At 60.5% G+C, this 20,881-nt stretch overlaps 3 protein-coding genes across 3 annotated transcripts in view; 2 read left to right on the top strand and 1 right to left on the bottom strand.

The window, feature by feature from the left end:
- Positions 1-111: 111 nt before the first annotated feature.
- On the top strand, positions 112-1,893 carry Eif1 (eukaryotic translation initiation factor 1; the record flags this gene model as incomplete). Its single annotated transcript, XM_013519437.1, is given in 3 exon segments — positions 112-275; positions 392-493; positions 1,113-1,893. Coding segments are annotated over 3 exon segments (311 nt in total), but the record flags the coding sequence as incomplete, so codon positions are not given.
- A 6,807-nt stretch (positions 1,894-8,700) lies between these two features.
- Gast (gastrin) lies at positions 8,701-9,608 on the top strand. The gene is made up of 3 exons (XM_005394625.2): positions 8,701-8,734; positions 9,224-9,418; positions 9,508-9,608. The coding sequence occupies exons 2-3, from the start codon at positions 9,229-9,231 to the stop codon at positions 9,606-9,608; spliced, it is 291 nt and encodes a 96-aa protein (XP_005394682.1). The 5' UTR covers positions 8,701-8,734; positions 9,224-9,228.
- Positions 9,609-14,595: 4,987 nt separating this feature from the next.
- The window catches only part of Jup (junction plakoglobin), a gene marked incomplete at its 5' end in the record, with an annotated part of 11,098 nt that continues 4,812 nt past the window's right edge, over positions 14,596-20,881 (bottom strand). Inside the window, 9 exon segments of the mRNA XM_013519431.1 lie at positions 14,596-15,373; positions 15,556-15,595; positions 16,046-16,167; positions 16,249-16,399; positions 17,366-17,485; positions 17,598-17,753; positions 19,241-19,579; positions 20,442-20,545; positions 20,639-20,783. Coding sequence (XP_013374885.1) covers positions 15,222-15,373; positions 15,556-15,595; positions 16,046-16,167; positions 16,249-16,399; positions 17,366-17,485; positions 17,598-17,753; positions 19,241-19,579; positions 20,442-20,545; positions 20,639-20,783 — 1,329 coding nt within the window. The 3' untranslated portion in view covers positions 14,596-15,221.

The raw sequence follows: 20,881 nt of genomic DNA on the forward strand, positions 1-20,881 counted from the left end.
GGGCCCGGCCCGCGGCTGTCCCGGGGTGACCTGGCCCGGACTGCAGCGGGGCCCGCGTCCGATCGGCCCCGGGCCCGGCGATCTCCGTGAACGCTGCCCTTCTCTTTCCAGACCCCTTTGCTGATGCAAGTAAGGGTGATGACCTGCTTCCTGCCGGCACTGAGGATTATATCCATATAAGAATCCAACAGAGAAACGGCAGGAAGACCCTTACCACTGTCCAAGGGATCGCTGATGATTACGATAAAAAGAAACTGGTGAAGGCGTTTAAGAAGGTGGGTCCCGGGCGGAAGGGCGGGAAAGCCGGGTTGCTCTGGCCGAAGAGCGCGCGAGCCGGAAGCGACAGCCCCGGGCCGTCCCAGGCTGACTTGTTCTCGCTCTGCGCTCGCAGAAATTTGCCTGCAATGGTACTGTCATCGAGCATCCAGAATATGGAGAAGTGATCCAGCTCCAGGGTGACCAGCGCAAGAACATATGCCAGTTCCTGGTAGAGGTAAGCTGGGGGCCTGACCGTTCCGTTTCTGCTGCGTGTGTAGAAGTTCGCGCCTTGCAGCTGAGCCCAACAGCCCTTGAGTCTGTAGTTGGTGGACCAGCCACAGAAGGAGCCTGGCTGTGTGTTGTGGTTTGTTTCGCTCTTAGAAATATAAGCTGCCTGCCGGGGGTATAGCTCAGTGGCACAAGTGACTGCCTGGCAAGAGCAAGGTCCTGAGTTCAATTCCCAGTTCCTTCCTCAGAAAAAAATCTGGAAATCTGAGTTGGGTGTGGACCTGCTAAAACCCCTCAGCAGGGCTGGGGATGTGGCTCAGTGGTAGCGTTCTTGCCTCAGGCACAAGACGCTGGGTTTGATCCCCAGCACTTTCAAAAAACCCACAAAACCAGTCAGCTGCTGGGTTTCTGGATTTCAAAGAGGACAAAGAAAATCAGGGCTTTGCTCAGTACTAAAATGGTGCTGCAGCATTTGTCTTCGATGTGGAGATTTCGGGTTTCCTGTCCCCATCTTTGCCTGAGATCAGATTTAAGGGAGCCATAGGGTGGGGGCGGAGTACCAGGGCTGGGGTGGGAGGAGCCTGGCTTCTCTTCCTCTGCTAAAGCTTACCCTTTTCTCTTTGCAGATCGGACTGGCTAAGGACGATCAGCTGAAGGTTCATGGGTTTTAAGTGCTTGTGGCTCGTTGAAGCTTAAGTGAGGATTTCCTTGCCATGAGTAGAACGCCCCTTCAGTCCCTCCTCACAAGTTTAAAAACCTCACGGCTTGTATAATGTAACCATTGGGGTCCACTTTCGCTTGGACTAGTGTAACTCCTCCATGCAATAAACTGAGAAGAGCCATGCTGTCTAGTGTGGAAGTCCCTCATTTGAACAGAGCTCACGCGGTGGGCAGCGGGCAGTGTGCGGCTGGGACAGCAGTACCGGGATGTTTCAGCAGAGCCCCAAGACCTCGGGCAGCGATGTCTAGCCAGGAGCTCCCTCTGCACAGTCCCTGCCCCTAGAAGGTCCCCCGGGCGGCCCCAGTGACCCAGGAGAGAGGGGTGAGGTGGCTGCGCCTCCAGCAGGACCCTCTGGTGGCCGAGAGCCCCGGAGTCCAACCCAGCCAGGTGAGAGAGCTCGGTCGCCCTCCCTCCAGCGCGGTGGTAACATGACCCGCTGGCCACCAAGGTCTTCGGGGCCAGACATCCTAGCTGAGGGACGTCACATCCCAGCATGAGAGGCCAGCCCGGTGCAGTAAATTTCTGACAAGAGCACGGCCGGACGTGGCCAGTACAGCCATCTACAGAGCTTGCAACCCGCTTCTAGCAGTGGTGTGAAGTAACACTGGCTCTGGTTTCCTTTCTCCCAGTTCTGATGTTGTGTAATGTATTTAAGCCCTTATTTAAATAAAAGTTGTTTTCAGAAATGCCTGGCCTGCTGCTTGTACTTTCTGGGTGGTCCATCTCGGGTCTGAAGGAAGCAGAGGCGGGCAGCCCGGCTGTTTGTCTGACCCAGCTGCTTTGCTTGAGGGTCCTGAACTCCAGGAAGAAGGTGCGGAGCTGTACTAGGGTAGGGCGTGAGTTGGAGAATGCTACCTTCAAACAGAGATCCCTGATGACGGGCTTCTCCGACTTCTTCAGCTGGATGTGGTGACACAGGCCTATCGTCCCGACTCAAGGCTGAGGCAGGAGGATTGAAAGTGTCAGCTGGGGCATCGCCGGCCCCTGGCCCACGGAGGTCTGGGGAGATGGCTGAGTGTGAAGGCCGTGCGTGTAGGCTCTAGTACCACCAGGAAGGCTGTAGGGGGGTTGACAGAGGGTCTGCAATTCAGACGTGCCTTGATTTCACTTTGGAGACCAGGCTGGCCCAAAACTTGCAGTGATCCTCTTGCCTCAGCCTCCTAAATTCTGGGGTTACAGGTCTGCATCACCACACCTGGCAGAAAAGCCAAGTGTTGTCCCTGCATTCTGGGTAAAGTCTCAAGGAACTGCAAGAGTGGGCCTGGCGCCACCAGAGGAACCACAGCGAGGTGTGCCAGAGCGTCTGCTCTGTCAGTGGGAACCGGCGACAGTTCCCGTGCTGGGCGAGCGCTCGGCCCTCAGGCTCAGCATCTGTGAGCAGCAGGAAGTCAGCCCTGGGCCTGCCCTGCGTGGTCTCCAAGCTGAGGGACCCGGAGCACCAGCCTCCAGCCCGTGGTTAGAGGTGGGAGTCCCCAGGGCCAGAGGCAGTGCGGCCTCAAACCCAGCACGACCCTGGCCTGCTCTCCCCACAGACTGGAAGACTCCGGTTCCTGAGAGGTCTGAGCACCTGTGCAATGTGCCTCGTGCTGGGGAGAGGATCTGGGGACTGTGACACCCTCTGCCAGGCGCTGGGAAGGCTGTGGAGTGGGCACCATGTGAGGCCAGGAGGGGGGCTGGGCTTGGGCCCAGGGGGCAGGCCAGAGGCACCTTGGAGGGTTTGTGACAGGAAGTAGAGGAGAAGGGCCGGAGATGACAAGTGAGCTTGCAGTGTCCTTAGCTACAGGTTAAGATTTAGGCATGAAGAACTGGGCATGGTGGTAGCACTGGTCTAATCCCAGCACTTGGAAGGCTGAGGCAGGAGGATTGCTGCAAATTCAAGGTCAGCCTGGGCTACATAGTGAGTTCAAGGCCAGGCTGAACTATATAGGGAGACCCTGTCTCGCCAAAAAAAAAAAGATTTAGATGTGAATACTGAGACCCACAGGGGTGCGGGTGAGGGTGAAGATGACCACCTTCCGGCTCCCAGCGCCCCCCACACCTATCCTGTGCCACAGGAATGGCATGGACAGACATTTCTTCAAATGGTGATTAGGAAGATAAAAACTAACCAGCTAAAACCACAGGAATCTGCAAACACCACCGAAACCTATTCATGGCTGTCCATTCCTGTGAAAATCACACAGTTGATTCAGGGAGCACAGCAGGCTCTTGCTTAGTGCCTCACTGGTGCCCTCTTGTGGAATTAGTGTAGAAGCAGTTTCCTGTGCCATCAAGAGCACTTTTTTTTCTTTTTCATTTTTTGGTTTGCTGAGACAGTCTGCACTGAGTTAAACCTCCAGCCCTATTTTAAAATTTTGACACAGGGTATGTAGTCCATGTACTACATATGTACTTCAGGTTGGCCTTGAACTCACTAGGTAGCCCAGGCTGGCCTCGAACTTGCAGTGATTCTCCTTCCTCAGCCTCCCAAATGCATTCCTAGGGATCTTGAAAGGCCCGGGAGCTTAGCTCATGGGGCATTGCTGAAGAGTGCCCAGGTACAAAGACCTTTGAAAACATCTAAGAACAAAAAGAAAATGTCCTCTCCAAACATTGACTCCACAACACACGATCACAATGACTAAGTTCTTAACTCTACAAAATGTAACGTTGGAGCTGGGCCTGGTGGTGCACATCTGTCATCCCAGCAGTCTGGGAGGCTGAGGCAGGAGGATTGCAAGTTTGAGCCCAGCTTGGGCTACTCAAGGATTTAGCAAGACCCTGTGTTATGGTTGGTACATTGTGTCAACTTGGGGAATCTGGAGGTTTGGCTAAGTGACTCAGCAGCTCTGCATCCTGGGCTGAGAAGGACCTGCCCTTACCCTCCTGGGATGTTGTTCATTGTGTCAATTTGAGAAGTTTAGGTTAACTGTGTGACTCAGCAGGAAGCCAGGGTGCTTACTTTGTATCCATCCTGAGCCTGTGCAAGAGGAGGGTGTGGAGATTATGTGAGTGTTACACGCTCCCTGGGTGGGGGTCGCGGGCTTACAATGTAAGGGAGGGAGAGAGGCGTGCTAGCTCTGCCACGCCTGCCCTTTTGCCCTTGTTGCTTTGCTGTTCTGCCTCATGAACTGTTGCCCTCTGCCATGTGCCCCTCTGCCCGGAGCCAACCAAGTACGGGCTGAAACCTCCACAGACTGTGAGCTAAATAAACCTTTCCTTCCTTCCTTAATTTTAGGCAGCCGGTATTTTCTTTCAGCAAGAGAGAAAAGTACCCGAGACACTCTGTCTCCAAATTTTAAAATAGGGGTGGAGGTTGAACTCAGTGCAAAGGACCTGAGCTCAATCCCTAGTACAAAAAAGAAAAAAGAAGAAAAGAAAGAAAAGAATCATCAATAGCTAGCTGGATGTGGTGGCACACACCTGTCATTCCAGCACTTGGGAGGCTGAGGCAGGAGGGTTGCTGCGAGTCTGAGGCCAGCCTGGGCTACACAGTGAGTTCAAGGCCGGCCTGAACAACATAGTGAGACCCTGTCTCAAAAAACAAACCAAAAAAAAAAAAGCCTGCAGCCCAGAACCCTCATCACCGTCCTCGTTTCCAGCCCAGCGCTTTTCCAAGCTCAGAGACTAACAAAGGCTCCCGGGCACCGGCGTGCAGAACCTGTCTCTTCCGAGCCTCTCGCTTTGATTAATGAGGCTTCAAACTCCTTTGAAACACATCGCTCTCCTCCCGCCCACCCGCCCCGTCACCCAGCCCGCAGCCCGCACCGCCTGTCACAGTTTAAATCCTCTTCAATCGTCCTCCTTCCTGCTTGACCTACAGCCACCGCGCGGAGCTGGGTTAAAAACAGGAAGTGGTTGAAAAGTCAGTGCAGGTGGAGCAGACCCTGCCGTTACCGCGTGCGTCAAGACCTCGGTTCTCCCCCGGCGGCACGGGACGAGCGGGGACCGTGGAGGAGGCTGCGTGTGGAGACTGCGACCCCGCAGGGGCAGGGCCGCAGGGCTGGGGATCGCCGGGACCACTTCATCGACCCTCACTTAACAAAGTCGGGACGCTCCGCGTCCAGCACACGATTCGCGGCCGCCGTCCTCGGGGACAGCAGCCTGCACACATGCCTGCCGGTCCAGTGTCCCAGATGCCCCAGCCCAGGAGCCCAGGAGCTCAGGGCCAGCCTGGGCTACACAGAGAGACCCTGTCTCAAACCAACTAAGCAAATAAGTAAATAAGTAAAACTTGAATATCAAGAGGTCCTAGTGGAGTTTTGTTTAAAACAGGAAGTTTTATTTCATTTTATTGTTTGGAGAGAAGGTCCCGCTGTTGTTCAGGCTGGCTTTGAACTCACTATGTAGCCCAGCCTGTCCTCAAACTCCCAGTGATCCTCCTGCCTCAGCCTCCCGAGTGCTGGGATGACAGGCGTGCACCACCACACCCCACCTGGAATCCATAATTTTTTTTTTTTTTTTTTTGGTCTTCTTGAGACAGGGTCTCGCTATGCAGTTCAGACTGGCCTTGAGCTCACTTTGTAGCTCAGACTGGTCTCAGACTCGCAACGATCCTCCTGCCTCAGCCTCCCAAGTGCTGGGATGACCGGTGTGCACTACCATGCCCAGCTGGCATCCATAATTTTAAGTGAAATAATCAGACGCGTAAGTTAAGTATACGAGTTCTCTCACATGAGCAGCCCGAGGTATAAACAACTTAAAGAGCAAAACAGAGGACAGAACAGGGAGAACAGGGAGGCAGACTTTGGGGACGCGCTGGGACCTGGGAGGGGGACGGGAGAGGGAAGAGAAGCACCCGATGCCACACGTGTCCTCCAGTTCCCTGCCATGAATGTGTTTGTTATGCACTGCAGATATGAATACAAATTTTTAAAAGAAAAATAAAAAAATCCAGGGGCAGTGGCCCACCCCTGGGATTCCTGCATTTGGGAGGCTGAGGCAGGAGGATCACTGCAAATTCAAGTCCAGCCTGGGCTACATCCGTGGACGCCTGCCCCAGCTCCAGGCCCCTTTGCTGCTTAGGAGCCAGGGGCCCGCAATGGTGCATTCATTCAAGCGGTTTTTTCCTTCTTTTCTATTTTTTTTTTGAGGCAAGGTCTTGTTATATTGCCCAGGCTTGACTTGAATTTGCAGTGATCCTCCTGCCTCAGCCTCCCAAGTGCAGGGATCACAGGGGTGGGCCACTGTCCCTGGATTTTTTTATTTTTCCTTTTTTAAATTTTTATTCGTATCTCCCTGAGTGCTGGGATTACAGGCGCGCGCCACCACGCCCGGCTCCTTGGGCAATTTAAAACAGGGGCTGTATTTACTTATTTTTTGGCTTTACTGGGGACTGAACCCAGGGCCTTCACACTGAGCTCCATCCCAGCCCTTTCTCATTTTTGGTCTGAGACAGGGCCTTGCTAAGCTGCTAAACTGCTCAGCACGCGTGTTCAAGGACAAGGATTTTTCCCATCACCCTGTGAGACTGCGGCGGAGCTGGGATCCAAGCCTGGCCCCGCTGGCTCTGGGCCCTCTGCCCCCCAGCAGCTGACACCCAGGAGCCCGGGCCTCTGCAGGCTCCGTCGGGCCGCAGTGACCGCCCCCCACCACCGTGGCCTCCAGTAGACAGGAACAAGATCATCAGCCAGGCCACGGTCCCGGCCTCCAGCAGAAACCAAGCCTGGAGCTCTGTGACATCCTGGGTTCCTCCGAAGCTTGTTTGTTTGTTTGTTTGTTTGTTTTTCTCAGGTACCGGGAATCGAACTCATGACCTTGTGCTTGCCAGGCAGATGCTATGCCCCTGAGCTAAATCCCCAGCCCCCTTTCTTTTGTTTTTTTACTTGTTTGTTTCCTTTTGGGTTTTTTGAGACAGGGTCTCGCTACAGAGCCTGGACTGGCCTCTAACTTGCAGCAATCCTCCTGCCTCAGCCTCCTGAGTGCAAGGATTACAGGCATGTGCCACCATGCCCAGCTCCTCCCCCAAAGTCTGTAACCCCCGTTACCACAGCAACAGCAGCATCCCCAGCCCCCAGGGATGGGGGGCGCCCTGGGCCCACCCCTGCGATCCCTGCACTTGGGGACGGAGCTGCTCCCCACTTCCCTGAAACCCCCAGCCCTTCCCTCTCTGAGACTCTGCGGTTCCACCCATTGTCACGCTGCCTGCGCTGTTTCTGGAGATGCTCCTGCATCCCATCTGCTGAGTCACCGTCCTGCCCGGGACTCCATGGTACCCACTGGAGCAGTTGGCTGCCAGTTGCCATGGATACTGCAGCTTGCATCTGTATCGCCCATTCATCCGCCTCAAAGCTGGTGCAAGCCGGGCATGGTGGTGCACACCCGTAATCCCAGCGCTCGGGAGGCTGAGGCAGGAGGATCCTTGTGAGTTCGAGACCAGCCTGGGCTACAAAGTGAGCTCAAGGCCAGCCTGAATTGCATAGCGAGACCCTGTCTCAAAAAGACAGAAAAAAAGCTGGTGCAAGTGTGGGTACCACGGGCCATCCAGCAGCCGTGGGCACCGAAACCCCTGCAGAGAGGCGATGACGGAGCAGGAACCCGGGGACTTCCGGTCCTGAGGGAGGGGTGAAACAGCCTGGCACTCCCTGCCTCTGCCCCGAGCACAGCCAGGACTGCTGTGTGAGGAGGACGCAGGCGCCGTCCTCCTCTATTTATCCGTTTCCTTTGGGGCTGCTTTCAGACAAGGTGGGCCTCTCTGGACAGCCCGGGGTGGCCTCAAACCCTCAGCGTACCAGACTCTGGTGCCTCTTTGGCAAACGCTGTGGTCAGCTTGCTGGCCATGTTTGGGCTGTGTGTCCACAATGCTAAACTGTGGGTGCTCTGTGCAGTTTCCTGTCTCTCCTTAAAGCAAAGCTAAGCCGTCTGAAATGAGGGGTGGCCAGGCGTGGTGGCACAGGCCTGTAATCCCAGCGCTCAGGAGGCTGAGGCAGGAGGATCACTGGAAGTTTGAGGCCTGCCTGAGCTACACAGTGAGCTCAAGGCCAGCCGGAACTGCAGAGCGAGACCCTGCCTCAAAAATACAAAAAAGGAGAAAGGCGGGTGCTGCATTGGCTGGGGTAGGCGAGCAAGAAGGGGCCTTGGGGAGCCACAGGCGAAATCCAGCCCTGCAGAGAGGCTGGGAGGGAAGGCAGGAGCCCAGGGCTTCCCGCGGCCGGGCCCTGGAGAAGGTCAGGCGTCAGCCCACGGCCCATTGCCCCTGATAAGTGCGCACGGCGTGTTTGCAGAGTTGGGGATCAATGCAGCGCCCCAGGCCGCACCTGCTGCCCTCCGCGCGTTCTGGAGAGCTGGGGTCGCCGGGTCCATCTCCTCGCCTCCCCCACAGCCGGGCCGCAGCGCCAGGCCTCCGACCCCAGGACCTGTGTGGAGCCCCCGCCCTGCCACCCCCGCCCGGGACCGAGGCTCGTGACAGGTGGGGAGGGGACGGCTCCGCTGGTACCTGCGCCCACACCCCTCGCTGTCACCGCGGGAGGAGCTTTATAAGGCGCCAGGCCACGGGCAGAACAGAGCGACCTCCTCCCGGACAGCTCGAGCTGCCGCCCCGCTCTGCAGGTGAGAGACGCGGTGGGGACCTTGGCCCGGCCCGTCAGGGCCCCAGACACTGTCAGAGTCAGGCCCACAGCACCAAGCTGGGGCTGGTACCCTCCCGGCCCGAGGGGTGACAAGGACCCGCTCCAGCATCACCCTGGACCCCATCTCCAACGCTCTCCTAGACCAGCTTGGCCCAGAGGACTTTCCACAAGGATGGCACTGTGCCAGGTCTGAAAATGGCCCCCCATGATGGCCACAAGCCACGTGGGCACCTGAGGTAGAGTGAAGCCCAGGAGCTAGGTTATTATAACTCACTGAGACAAGGTCTCCCTAAGTCACTAAGCTGCCCAGGTTGGGGAGATCCTCCTGCCTCAGCCTCCCGGAGTGCTGGGATGACAGGCACACACCACTGCGCCCGGCCAACTGCTCTAGATCGTGAAGCAGTGGTGCTAAGGGGGAGGCCTCTGGGCCCGCGTGGGGACAGTCACCACGGAGCCCCTCTCCCCGCAGGCGCCATGCCCCGACTGTACGCCTGCACGCTGGCCGTGATGCTGGCCCTGGCTGCCCTGTCCGAGGCCTCCTGGAGACCGCGCTCCCAGCCACAGGATGGACCCTTGGACCTGGAGACTGGCAGGGGCCTGCCAGGCCTGGCATCTGCCCACCGGAGACAGCTGGAGCCCCAGGGCCCCCCACACCTCGGCACAGGTAGGAGCTGCTGACCGCACCCGTCGCTGGCCCTGGCCCTGTTCCCGGTGCCAGGTGCCCCCACAGCCCCGCTGTCTGTCGCCTCCCAGACCTATCCAAGAAGCAGGGGCCGTGGGCGGAGGAGGAGGCGGCGTACGGGTGGATGGACTTCGGCCGGCGCAGCGCGGAAGACCCGGACCAGCGCCCCTAGACCCAGCTTCGGGCCAGCCCGGCTCTGTTCCGAGAAAAACAAAGTCAAATAAACTCAGTCCCACCGTCACAGACTGTGTCACTGCCTGGGGGAAGGAGGGGGCAGGGCCGGGCCGGGGAGGTGTGGACGGGCTCAGCCCCCGAGTGCCCCTAGGCGGGGTCCCCAGCTGTCTGTAATCTTTGCTTTTTGGCGCACTGGGGAGTGAACCCAGGGCTTCGGACAGAGCTACACCCCCGGCACTTTTATTTTTTACTTTGATGAGGATCTCACTAAGTTGCCCAGGCTGGGCTCAAATTTACCATCCTCCCGCCTCAGCCTCCTGGAGTGCTGGGATGACACCACCACACCCCATTTAAGGTAAATTTTAGAAAAGATAAATCAAGCTGTGCTGTCCCTGGTTTTAACTTTCAAGCCCCCCCCCCCAGCATAAAAGGCAAAAGCAGAAGACCGGCCCTGCCACTGCCCTATCCGGGAGCCTTGGCCCTGCTGGCCCGGGGTCCTGGTGCCCAGAGCTGTGGTCCTTACTGCCCCGTGCTGGCCACTCCATCCCACAGGCCCCAGGTGGCTCCCCATGCCCAGGGTCTCAGTCGCCTCCTCCCCAGCCGGGGGACACAGGGCAGGGACCACACGGCCCTCCCTGCAGAATCCCCAGGGCCAAAGTGAGGACCCCAGGAAGGCAAACGGCTCATGAATCGCTGTGTGACACCGGGAGCACCCAGAGATGGGCAGTTCACACGGGTGGCCCAGAAAGCGGGTGTATACGGTGTGTGTGGGTGCACTTAGGAGGCTGAGGCAGGAGGATTGCCCCAAGTTCCAGGCCAGCCTGAACTGCACAGCAGAATACTGTCTTAAAAACAACCAACCAACCAAAGCGACCAAGCGCAAGGCCCCCAAGGGAAAGTGTGACTGGGAGCCCTGTCCCAAGGGGGCGCTGCAGTCACCTCCGCAGTTTTGAGGGCGGGGTAGAAGGCAAGCGTGGCCCCGGCCCACCAGCCAGCAAGGACCCATCCGGAGGAGCCTATGCAAATAATATGCAAAGCCCATGCAAATCAGCACCCTAGGAAGGCCCCGCCCCTCCTGGGCTGGAGCATGCGCAGACTCACAGGCCTCTGGGTGGCTCCGGCCGGGGCCAGCTGCAGTGAGCGCTTGAGTCACCCAGGGGCACAGAGCCGGCTGTGTCCGGACCAGCTCCTCCGGCCGCCTGGCCTCTGAGGGTGAGTCCGGGGGGAGAGGGCGCTGGCCACTGTCGCTGCCCATACACGTTTTCCTTTTCTTTCTTTGGTACCAGGAATCGAACTCAGGACCCTCTGCTTGCCAGGCAAGCGCTTAGGCCGCTGAGCTATATCCCAGGCGCACGTTTTCCTTCTCAATCCCCGACCCCTGAGCTCTGCAGGATTCCCGCCCTCGCCCAAGATGAACTCAGGGCCCCGGAAGTTAGCCACTGCCAGCCTTCTTTCCTTTCTCATTCTTTATTTGGAACCAGGGTTTTGTTAAATCACTGGGTTGCCCAGGCTGGGCTGGAATTTGAGACCCTCCTGCCTCAGCCTCCCTAGTAGCTGGGATCACATGTGTGCATGGCCACACCTGGCCGAACTTCTCTCTTAAATGTTTCTCCAGTGTTGCTGACCTGCCTCCCTCTGTGTCCCAGGCTGAGGCCGTGTTCCTGGAAGGGTCCTTCTCAGCTTGTGGTACACACCGCGCACACGCGCACCTTCACCCGGCCTGGGCTTGCGGGGGAGATCAGCTCGGACTCCAGCAAGTTCGGAGACACGGCAGGGAGCTGGTGTTGGGGGCTGAACCCTGAGTCCAACTCACCTCCTTGGCCTGCACCCCTCAAGCCCTCACCCACGCCCAGAGATTAATTAATCTGCCCTTTAACGAAAGGTCAGTCCTAGCCCAGCATGGTGGTGCACGCCTGTGACACTAGCAGTCAGAGGCTGAGGCAGGAGGGTTCCCAGGAGTTGGAGGCCTGCCTGGGCTACATAGTGGAACCCTGTCTCAAAAAATAAAAACTAAAAAAAGGCCTGGGGATGCAGCTTTGTGGTAAAGCATCCCTGGGCTCTGGCCCCCGCTACTCAGGAGGCTGAGGCAGGAGGATCACAAATCCCCAGCCAGCCTAGGCAACTTAGCAAAAACCCAGTCTCAAAATCAAGTAAGAAGGGCTGGGGTGCGGCTGGGGGTAGAGCCTGTCACGAGCCCCACGTCTGGAGTGATTCGGGCATGGAGGGGCCTCGCCTGCAATTTTTTGTGGGCCCCGGGCCTCAGGAGATGCCCCAGGGAGGCGGTGATGGAAAGAGGCGAGCAGGTGAGGCAGGGCCCTCCCGCCCGGCCACCAGGGGGCAGCGCCGCCGCAGAGGTGCGCGAGGGCGGAGACCCTCGGCTGCCCCACTCGAGGCGCGGGGCGCTCACCCAGGACTGCGCCCGGTCCAGGCCAGTCCCGCAGTCCGCAACCAGGGCAACCGCGCAGCGCAGCGGCAGGGAAGGGGCTCCGAGGACCCGGCCACTACCGTCCGCGGGAACCGCCCCCGCTCCCGCCTTTTTTGTCCTTCGGTTTCTTCTTTTTTATGGCAGAGGATTGGACTCCAGGCTTCTCACCGAACTGCATCCCAGCCCTTTTTAAAAATTTTTTCTTGGTCCAAGTTTGAGCTCATCGCGCTCAGGTCCTGGGGGAGTGGGTGCGTGGGCATCGAACACCTTTACCCCCCCCCAACCCCTTTTTAAGACAGGGCCTCACTATGTAGTGCAGGCTGGCCTGGGCCTCACGGGATCCTCCTGCCTCAGCCTCTGAGTGCTGGAGTGACAGGTGTGCGCTGCGCCGGGGGCCAGGCCCCCACTTCTCTGCCCTCCTCCCTGAACCCGCCTCACTCACCGACCCGACCCCGGGCCCCGGCGCTGTCCGGGCGCCCCCTGCTGTCCAGGCCGGGAAGCTCGAGGCCGGCGGGGACAGGGACGCCCTCTGCGCCGCCTGCCCCTGGCTCTGCGGGCCTTGAGCCCGCGCCGCAACACCCCGACTGCTCACTTTGGTTTTCTGGGCCCGAATTAGGCGCCCAATAGGTATTTGTGGAGTGAGAGCCAGGTGCGGTGGGTATGCCTGTCGCCCTAGCACTCAGGAGGCTGAGGCAAGAGGATCCTAAATTGGAGTCCAGCCTGGGCAACTTAACAAGGCCTCATCTCAGAATTAAATAGAAAAGCTGAGGTGCAGCTCAGGCTGCACCCTCGCGCTCCACCCCTGTCCCAGAGCCAACTCCCCAGGGTCCTGTAGCCCTGTCCAGACCCGCACCCTTCCAAGGACAGCGAGGCAGGCGCCAGGGTTCCTCTCCACGCTCCCACCACGTTGCCTCACTTCATCAGCGAGGAAGAAAAAGGACGAATTTCAACACATGTGCCTGGTGGTTCCCACCTGCAGTCTCAGCCGCTCGGGAGGCTGAGGCAGGAGGCCCTCTGGACCCCAGCAGTGGGAGCCTCCCGTGTTTCATCTGAGCCATTCAAAACATTCTGGGAGCTTTGAGATGCCGAGTTCAACAAATAAATAAATATGCACAAGCTTCAGCAAACCCAAAGCATAAACAAACAGCACAGTAAAGGATAGATACTAGGGGGGAGATAGGTGGGACTGGAACTCATGATCCTCCTGCTTCAGCCTCCTTAGGGCTGGGATCACAGGTGTGGGCTGCCCTCTGTCTTCTTTTGCCAGTCTTCTGTGGGTTGGTAAGTTCAGGGCCTTCCAGGCAGATGTCCTTTAAGTCATAACCAAACAAGCCCAGAGCTGCCCTGTCCCCAGGCCCCACCAGAAAAGCTTCCTCTGGGACACCTCCTCCAGGTGGCACCAGGATTGCTCCTTCTGCAGTTCACCTGCCCACTTCCTCTTCCTGTAGAAGCCAGACCCAGAAAGGGCCTGGGCCTGAGGGTGCAGGGCCACACAGGACTCTCAGGCGTCAGACGCTGTGCCCAACAGCCAGGGGACCCCACCGGGGTCCCTGTGCCTCAGGAGGAGCCCTGCCAGGGGCTGCGGGTGACAGGGACAGACGCCGCGTCCCCCGCTGTCACCCGAGCTCCTGAGCTGGGCCGCCAGCCCTGGGGAGAGTGGGGAGCAAAGCTGGGGGTGACAGTGCACAGCTGTCAGCCCAGCCACTTGGGAGGCTGAGGTAGGACAAGCTCAAGCCCAGCCAGGACAACTTATTGAGACCCCGTCTCAGAAGTTTAAGGAGGTGTGTGGGGGTGCAGATCAGGGCCAGGGGGCTCATCTAGCCCAGTGGGGTCCCCAGCCGTTCTCTCAAGGGTCAGGGTCACAGAGTGGGGACCTGCGCTTCAGGAGCCGCGCAGGACCTGGGCCCCTGGGCCCTGGGGCCCGGGAAGGGGTGCAGGCAGCAGGGCCTCTCAGGACCACAGCTCACGGTGACACACTGGGGCCGGGCCAGGGTGCAGTCACCAGGGACTCCCTGCCCAGCTGGGCTACCCAAGGCATTGACTGACCAGGCTCCCAGGGACTTGGGCTGGGTCTGCTCCCTGAGGGGCAGTGGACTCCCTGCCGGCACCCTCAGGGCCGGCCCCACGCAGGCGGGCGCTTGCTTAGCCTCAGGAGTAAGGAGCAGCCAGGTGAGGTGATGCTGCCCGTCATCCCAGCATCCTGGGAGGCTGAGGCAGGAGGATCGCTGCCCGTTCAAGGCCAGCCTGGGCTATATAGCAAGACTCCTATCTGTAGAATGGGCCAGCACCCTCATGGAGTGGCTTTTTCTGGGGTTCCCAGCCACTCAAGACGTAGAAAGATTCCGTTTTAGGGTTTGTTTGTTTTTTAGTGTCTCACCGTGTATCACAGCTTAGCCTGGAACTTGCAATGACCCTCCTGCCTCAGCCTCCCAGAGTGCTGGGATGACTCATGGACCACGGCCTCTCCCTGGGGCCGCCTGGTCCTCTCCTGCCAGCTGGGGAACACTGGGATCCTGCCCAGCAGGGTGCCACGCCCCCACCCTGCCCCGCAATGCCTATGTGACTCGAGTGTGATTTTTATTTCCTTTGCTTTGGTCGATACAAAAACCCCACAAAGAACCAAGGGCAGGAAGCGATGATAGCAACACCCTGCGAGGCCCGGCCCCCGCCACGGGCAGGGGGTGGGGTCCACCGCGGGGCACAGGAAGCCCCTCACCGCACACCAGAGGGGTCAGCAAGAGCACTTCTGGGCCTGCAGGCCGGGGACAGGCCGGGAGAGGGGCTCCCCGTGCCCCCCAGGCCCTGAGCTTCCAGCAGGGCTTCCGGTTCTGGGCCTTCGGGCCTGGGGTCTGAGCAGCGGGGAGGGGCAGTGAGGACCCAGCGCCTGGGAAGCAGCAGCGCCGGGACGCAGGGGTCTAAAGCTTCAGCGGCCGGGGCCGCCGGGGAGCCCCGGGACCTCGGTGCAGCGGGGATGCGCCCGCTCCGCTCAGGCACTTTTTGGCTCACCGGTGCCCCTCACCCAGGCCGCGGGCGCAGACACGGGCCGGGCCACCCCCACAAGCCGGGTGTCCCGCCCCAAGCACGGCCCCCGGGCAGGTGGCCGGCACCCCGCACCCCACAGGGGTTCCCCAGCACCCTAGAAAGCAGCCCGGGCAAAGCCAAGACGCGCGGAGGCGGGCAGCGGCCCTAGGCCAGCATGTGGTCCGAGGTGGGGTACGGGGGCCGCAGGCCGTCGCCGTAGGGCAGGTCCATGGGGTAGTCGCCGTCCACGTCCAGGTGGTCCAGGGCGTCCAGCGGGACGTCACCCGGGTACACGGGGCGGTAGGTAGCGTCCAGGTCTGCGGGCAGACGGGCACCAGAGCCTCAGCCTCCCACTCCAGGGCTGGAGCCGAGCCCCCGCCCGGGGCCCAGAATGGGTGCAAGGGGAGAGGAGACGGTGGCCCCAGGCTGCACACATGCATATGGGAGCACACACGCACACACGCGCACGCGAGCGCACACACGGCCCGACCGCACTCACCATCAGCGTAGGGCTCGTTGATGGGGATCATGCTCTGGGCCTGCAGGACAGAGGACACGGCAGGGGCTTAAAAATTGGGGAGGCCGGGCATGGTGATGCACACCTGCAACCCCCGCACTAGGGAGGCTGAGGCAGCAGGATCCTCTGCAGTTCAAGGCCAGCCTGGACCACACAGTGAGTCCGAGGCCAGCCTTAACTGCACAGGGAGAACTTACTCAGAAACAAAACAAAATGTGTGCACTCCCTCAAACCTATTACTATATATTCACTTGGGTGAAAGGAAGTCGCTACCTTTGTAGGTGAAAAACAGACCCACACACAGGCCAGCCTACTACTTCTACCTGAGGTAAACTGTCGCAGGAGACGACCCCACTCTGGAGAAGACCTGCGGCCCAAGCAGGGCTGGAGCCTCCCCCAACGCGGAGCGCCTGCTGGAGCAGTGCGCAACGGGCACAACCCTCGGCGGCGGACGCCCACCCGGCGCACTCACCGCCTCCCAGGCGGCCGGGTCGTGCTTGAACAGGGAGTTGGTCAGCTCCACCGACACGCGCTTGCGGTAGTCGGGGTTCTTGTCCTCAGAGATGCGGAAGAGGACGGCGGCGGCGTAGGTGGCTGCGCAGGGGAGCAAAGCCCGTCAGGCGCCGCCCGGGCTGGGACCCGGCGCCTCCCCCGCCCGCCCGGCGCGGCGCTCACCGGTGCCCTCGTTGCGCGAGTGCAGCAGCTCCATGAGCGGCGCGGAGGCGCCCTCCGCGTCGATGGCGTCCGCCGCCTCCTTGTCCTGGGCCAGCTCGCACAGCACGCCCGCCGCCACGCGCTGGATGTTCTCCACCGAGGAGTACAGCAGCTGCGGGGCAGCCAGGGCCTGGGTGAGGGCGGGGGCGCCCACCCTGCCCACGAGGGCGGTGCCAGGGAAGGGGGGGGGGCACGCCTGTCACCCCCCACTGGGGAGGCTGAGGCAGGAGGATGGCAGGTTTGAGCTCAGCATGGGCGACTTGGGGACTGACGGAGCTCGTGTCTCAACAATAAAAATAAAAATGGGCTGGTCAGCTTAGGGCACAGGTTCGGGGTTCAGTCACCAGTGCTCGGGGCAAGTGCGGAATGCCTTCCTCGGGAGAGGCAGAGGCTGTGAAGGCCCCTCGCCCGCAGGCCTCTGTCACACAGCAGACCTGGCAGCCGGGCAGGACGAGCCTGGCATGGGCCACACACAGCTCTCCTCCTTGCCGCTTTGGCGGTGGAAAACAGCTCTCCCCGAGGAGCATCTCCCTGCCTCAGCCTCCCTGGTGTCCCTGCTGCTTGCTTCTGGGCCACCTGAGAGGTGCTGGCTGCCCCTGCCCACGCCTCAGCCCTGCTCCATGTGAGGAGCTTTCTCTGATGGCACCGTGTGCCTGGCAGGTCCGGCTCGGGTACTTATTCCCCAGCCTCTGTATAGTATTTGCACCATTCCCAGCTTGTTTCTTTGTTATTTTGTTGGTTTTGGTCTCGCTGTGCAGGTTCAGGCTGGCCTTGAACTCACTACGTAGCCCAGCCTGGCCTCTAACTCCCAGCCATCCTCCTGCCTCAGCCTCCCGAGTGCTGGGATGACTGCGTGCACCACCACGCCCCACTGTAGTTCAGCTCTGACACGGGACTGGGATGTCTGCGGCTGAATCTCAGGGGTTTTCCTTCCCCCTCTGATGCGCTCCTGCACTGGGAAAGCTGCGCGCCCTCCCAGGTGGCCCCTCTGCTCCAAAGACCCCAGATGCCCGGGCCAGAGCTGCCATGCTGCCCAGCAGACCAGCTCGGCGTGCCCCGCCCCGCCCGGCGCCCGCACCTGCACGAAGAGTGGGATGGTGTTGAGGCGGAAGATCTCCATGCGGCTCATGGGGTCCCGGGCCAGGATGTGCAGGGCCCCGGTGCAGCCCTCCACGATCTCCTCCATCCGCACGCCGTCCTGCGCCGCGGGAGGGACACGAATGGGACCGCGTCAGCGGCGCCCGAGCTACCTCCTCCCCTCACCCTCAGGACCCCCGAGCCCCAGGCCTGTGGCGGGGCCCAGGCCTCACCGTGTAGGGCTGCTGCGTGCCCGCGGCCACGTGGCGCTGGGCGTCCTGGTGCGCCTTGACCAGCAGCTGCACCAGGCGCGGGATGACGGCCGCCTCCTGCAGTGGCGCGTGGTTGGCGGGGCACAACGCCAGGTTCCGGATCAGCCCGATGGTGGCCTGCAGGAAGTCCCTCTCTGTGACCCCTGCCATCCCCAGAGACAGGGCGGGGAGTGGCCACCTCCGCGCCCCTCGGCAGACAGGACCCGCGGCCCTGGACACCAGCACGTCACACACCGAGCGACTCAGGGCTGCGGAAGGTCCTGACAGCGCGGTCAGCTGCTGTTCCAAGCCCCGACGCCCGCCCATCTTTGCCCAAGGTGAGCCCAAGCCCTGCCAGGTGACGCCTGCATGGGACCTGCCCCCCACAGGGCAACTCGGGACACAGACCCTTCTCTTGTGACCCGGCTCATGGCACCTTGTCATCTTTGATGCGCTGGGCGAAAGGCCGGACGGGCCAGAATGAAAGTCAGCTGGGAGCCGAGCATGCCCGTGCACATCTATCACCCCGCCACTGAGAGGCTGAGGCAGGAGGATAGCAAGCTCAAGGCCAGCCTGGCCAATTTAGCAAGAATCCGTCTCAAGATAACATTTAAAGGGGGCCTTGGGGGCTGGGGATTTAACTCAGTGGCACAGCACCTGCCCGGCAAGTGCAAGGTAGTGAGTTCGATTCCCGGTACTGGAAAAGATAAATAAATAAATAAATAAATAAAGAGGGCCAAAGCTTAGCTCAGTGGTAAAGCACTTGCCTGGCATGCATGGGGCACTGGGTTCCAGCCCCGTAGTTAAAAAAAAAATCTGGAGACACCAGGGTGTCAACACAGAGCAGGTGACGTGTCCCCTAACTTGTCACTGTCACCTGGCTGGAAACGCTGTCCCTGCCCTGCCCTTGCAGCGGGGACTAAGCTCCTAGGCCAATCACATGCTGCTGTGTTTTCCCTCGACAGACTCTTTTGTCTTTAATTCTTTTTGTGCTACTGGGGGACACAGCCAGGGCCTCACACAGGCCAGGCAAGTGTCCACCCTAGCTACAGCCACAGGCCTTTAATTTTTTTGAGACAGGGTCTCGCAAAGTTGTCCATGAACTAGTGATCCTCCTGCCTCAGTCTCCAGTGTAGCTGGGCTAGAGAGATTACAGAAGTGCACTATTGTACTTGGCCAAATTTTCTTTTTTTTGTTTGTTTTTTCTTCCGGTACCAGGAATCGAGCTCACGACCTTGCACTTGCCAGGCAGGCGGCTTTGCCACTGAGCTAAATCCCCAGCCCCTCTTTTTAATGTGAGGTTTTTTGTTTCTTTTTGTTTTGTTTTTTGGTTTTTTGAGACAGGGTCTTGCTATGCAGTGCAGGCTGGCCTTGAACTCACTATGCAGCCCAAGGCGGCCTCAAACTCATGGCAATCCTCCCGCCTCAGCCTCCTGAGTGCTGGGATGACCGGTGTCCACCTGTTCTCATCTAACAGTCCCACTGCGGAAACTTCGGCCGGCAGAAGCGGCCCTGGGACCCCCACTCTCAGGATGTCTCCCAGGTGACCGGGCCACCTGGCCCTGGGCCCCCTTCCTGGCTCTCTCAGCAGGAGCCCCCTGCCCTCCGCCACACCAGGCCCCCACCTTGACCAGCGGCCACTGGCTGGGCTGGTTCAGCAGCTTCACGATGCCCGGGATGCCGTAGTTGAGGCGCACGGAGTTCTGCGCCATCTCGGCCTCGGGGTGGCGGCTGGTGAGGTGGCGCAGGGCACAGACGGCGGGCTCGGTGATGTCGTCCTTGTCGCCGGCCCGCAGGATGGCGTGGATGAGCGCCTCCACGCCGCTGTTCTGCGTCACCAGCGTCTTGTTCTTGCTGTTGTTGCAGGTCAGGTTGGACAGCGTGCCCGTGGCACAGGTGAGGACGTTCACGTCGTCCACGCTCAGCTGGTTCACCAGGGTCTTCAGCACACTCTCCAGGCCCTCCTGGGGACGGACGGACGGACGGATGGACGGCGGGGTGGGCGTGGGGGTGGGGCAGCCTGGCGCCTGTGCCCCGCCCCCCAGCACTGGGGACTGAACCCAGGCCTTCACGCTGAGCTACGCCCTCAGCCCTTTCCTTGTTTTTCATTCTGAGACACGGTCAAGTGGCCCAGGCTGAGCTCAGACTTGCAGTCCTGCCTCAGCCTCCCAGAGTGCTGGGATGACACAGCACCGTGCCCAACACACACCTAGGCCATCTCCAGGCACCTGGGAGAGGGCATCAGAAGCCCGGGGAGCAGGGCGGGACCGAGGTCAGAGGCCAGCCTTGCACACAGGCGAAGAGCGAGGCCCAGACCCCGGCCCAGGCCTGCTCGGAGCTCCAGCCTTTGCAGGTCCCCTCACCTCACCCGGCCCAGGCAGCACAGGAGGACACCGTGGGGGGTGTGCCTCAGGGGCCAGCTGACCACTGTCCACCCCCCCTTCCTGGGCCCCTGCTGCACCCCCAGCGCCCCCACGCCAGATCCACGTCCACAAATACCAAGGCGGGAGCCTCGCATCTACTGGCCTCGGGGACCACGGTGCGGGGCTGGAGCCCGGCTGGGCCAGGAGCACCGTCCACCCCGGGAGCCTCAGTCCCTCTGGCCCGGCCAGGGGTGCACGCTGTCCCCGAGGCTGCACAAGTGCGGGGCTCGGGCCTGGCGCCCGGCCGGCCCCTCCCCGTGCAGCCTGCGGCCCAAAGCCACCCTGGGGCTCAGAACCCAGCAAACCCAGCCGGAAGACGCGCAAACCACCCCTCCCGCCTCCCCGGCCCCAGGGACGGTCCCCGCGGGGCCACAGCCTGCGCCGGACGTGGGGCCCCGCTCACCTGCTTGGTGGCCACGTCCGAGAGGTTGCGCAGCGTCCACAGGCAGTTCTGCACCAGGCGCGGGCTGTTGCTGCTCAGGTGCTTGCCCAGCGCCTGCATCCCGCCTGGGTGGGGACACGGGGCTCAGCCTGGACCCTAGTGAGGGCCAGCCCAACCCTTCCCGCGCTGCAGGGCACCCGGCCCGCCGCCGTCCTCACCAGCCTCCACGATGGCCGGCTTGTTGCTGGGACACACGGACAGCACCTTCAGCACACGGCTAGTGGTCCACAGTAGCTTCTCGTAGCTATAGTTGCGCATGATCTGCACCAGCGCCTGGGGGCCTCCGTTGGCCAGGATGATCAGCTGCAGGGGGAGAAGGGAGGGCCAGCTAGCAGGACTCCACAAAAGCCAGCTTTTCTGTTGTTTCTCTTTTGGAACAAGAGCTCACTATGTAGCCCAGG

The sequence above is a fragment of the Chinchilla lanigera genome, unplaced genomic scaffold, assembly GCF_000276665.1.
Source record: "Chinchilla lanigera isolate Chin_1 unplaced genomic scaffold, ChiLan1.0 scaffold00050, whole genome shotgun sequence".
In the NCBI taxonomy this organism is placed as follows: Eukaryota; Metazoa; Chordata; class Mammalia; order Rodentia; family Chinchillidae; genus Chinchilla; species Chinchilla lanigera.

What these genes read in the sequence shown, in the direction of transcription:
- Gast (XM_005394625.2), top strand. Translation starts at nt 9,229, where the DNA reads ATGCCCCGACTGTACGCCTGCACGCTGGCCGTGATGCTGGCCCTGGCT. An exon ending in CCCCCCACACCTCGGCACAG is followed by an intron (nt 9,419 to 9,507) that starts GTAGGAGCTGCT and finishes GTCGCCTCCCAG; the next exon opens with ACCTATCCAAGAAGCAGGGG.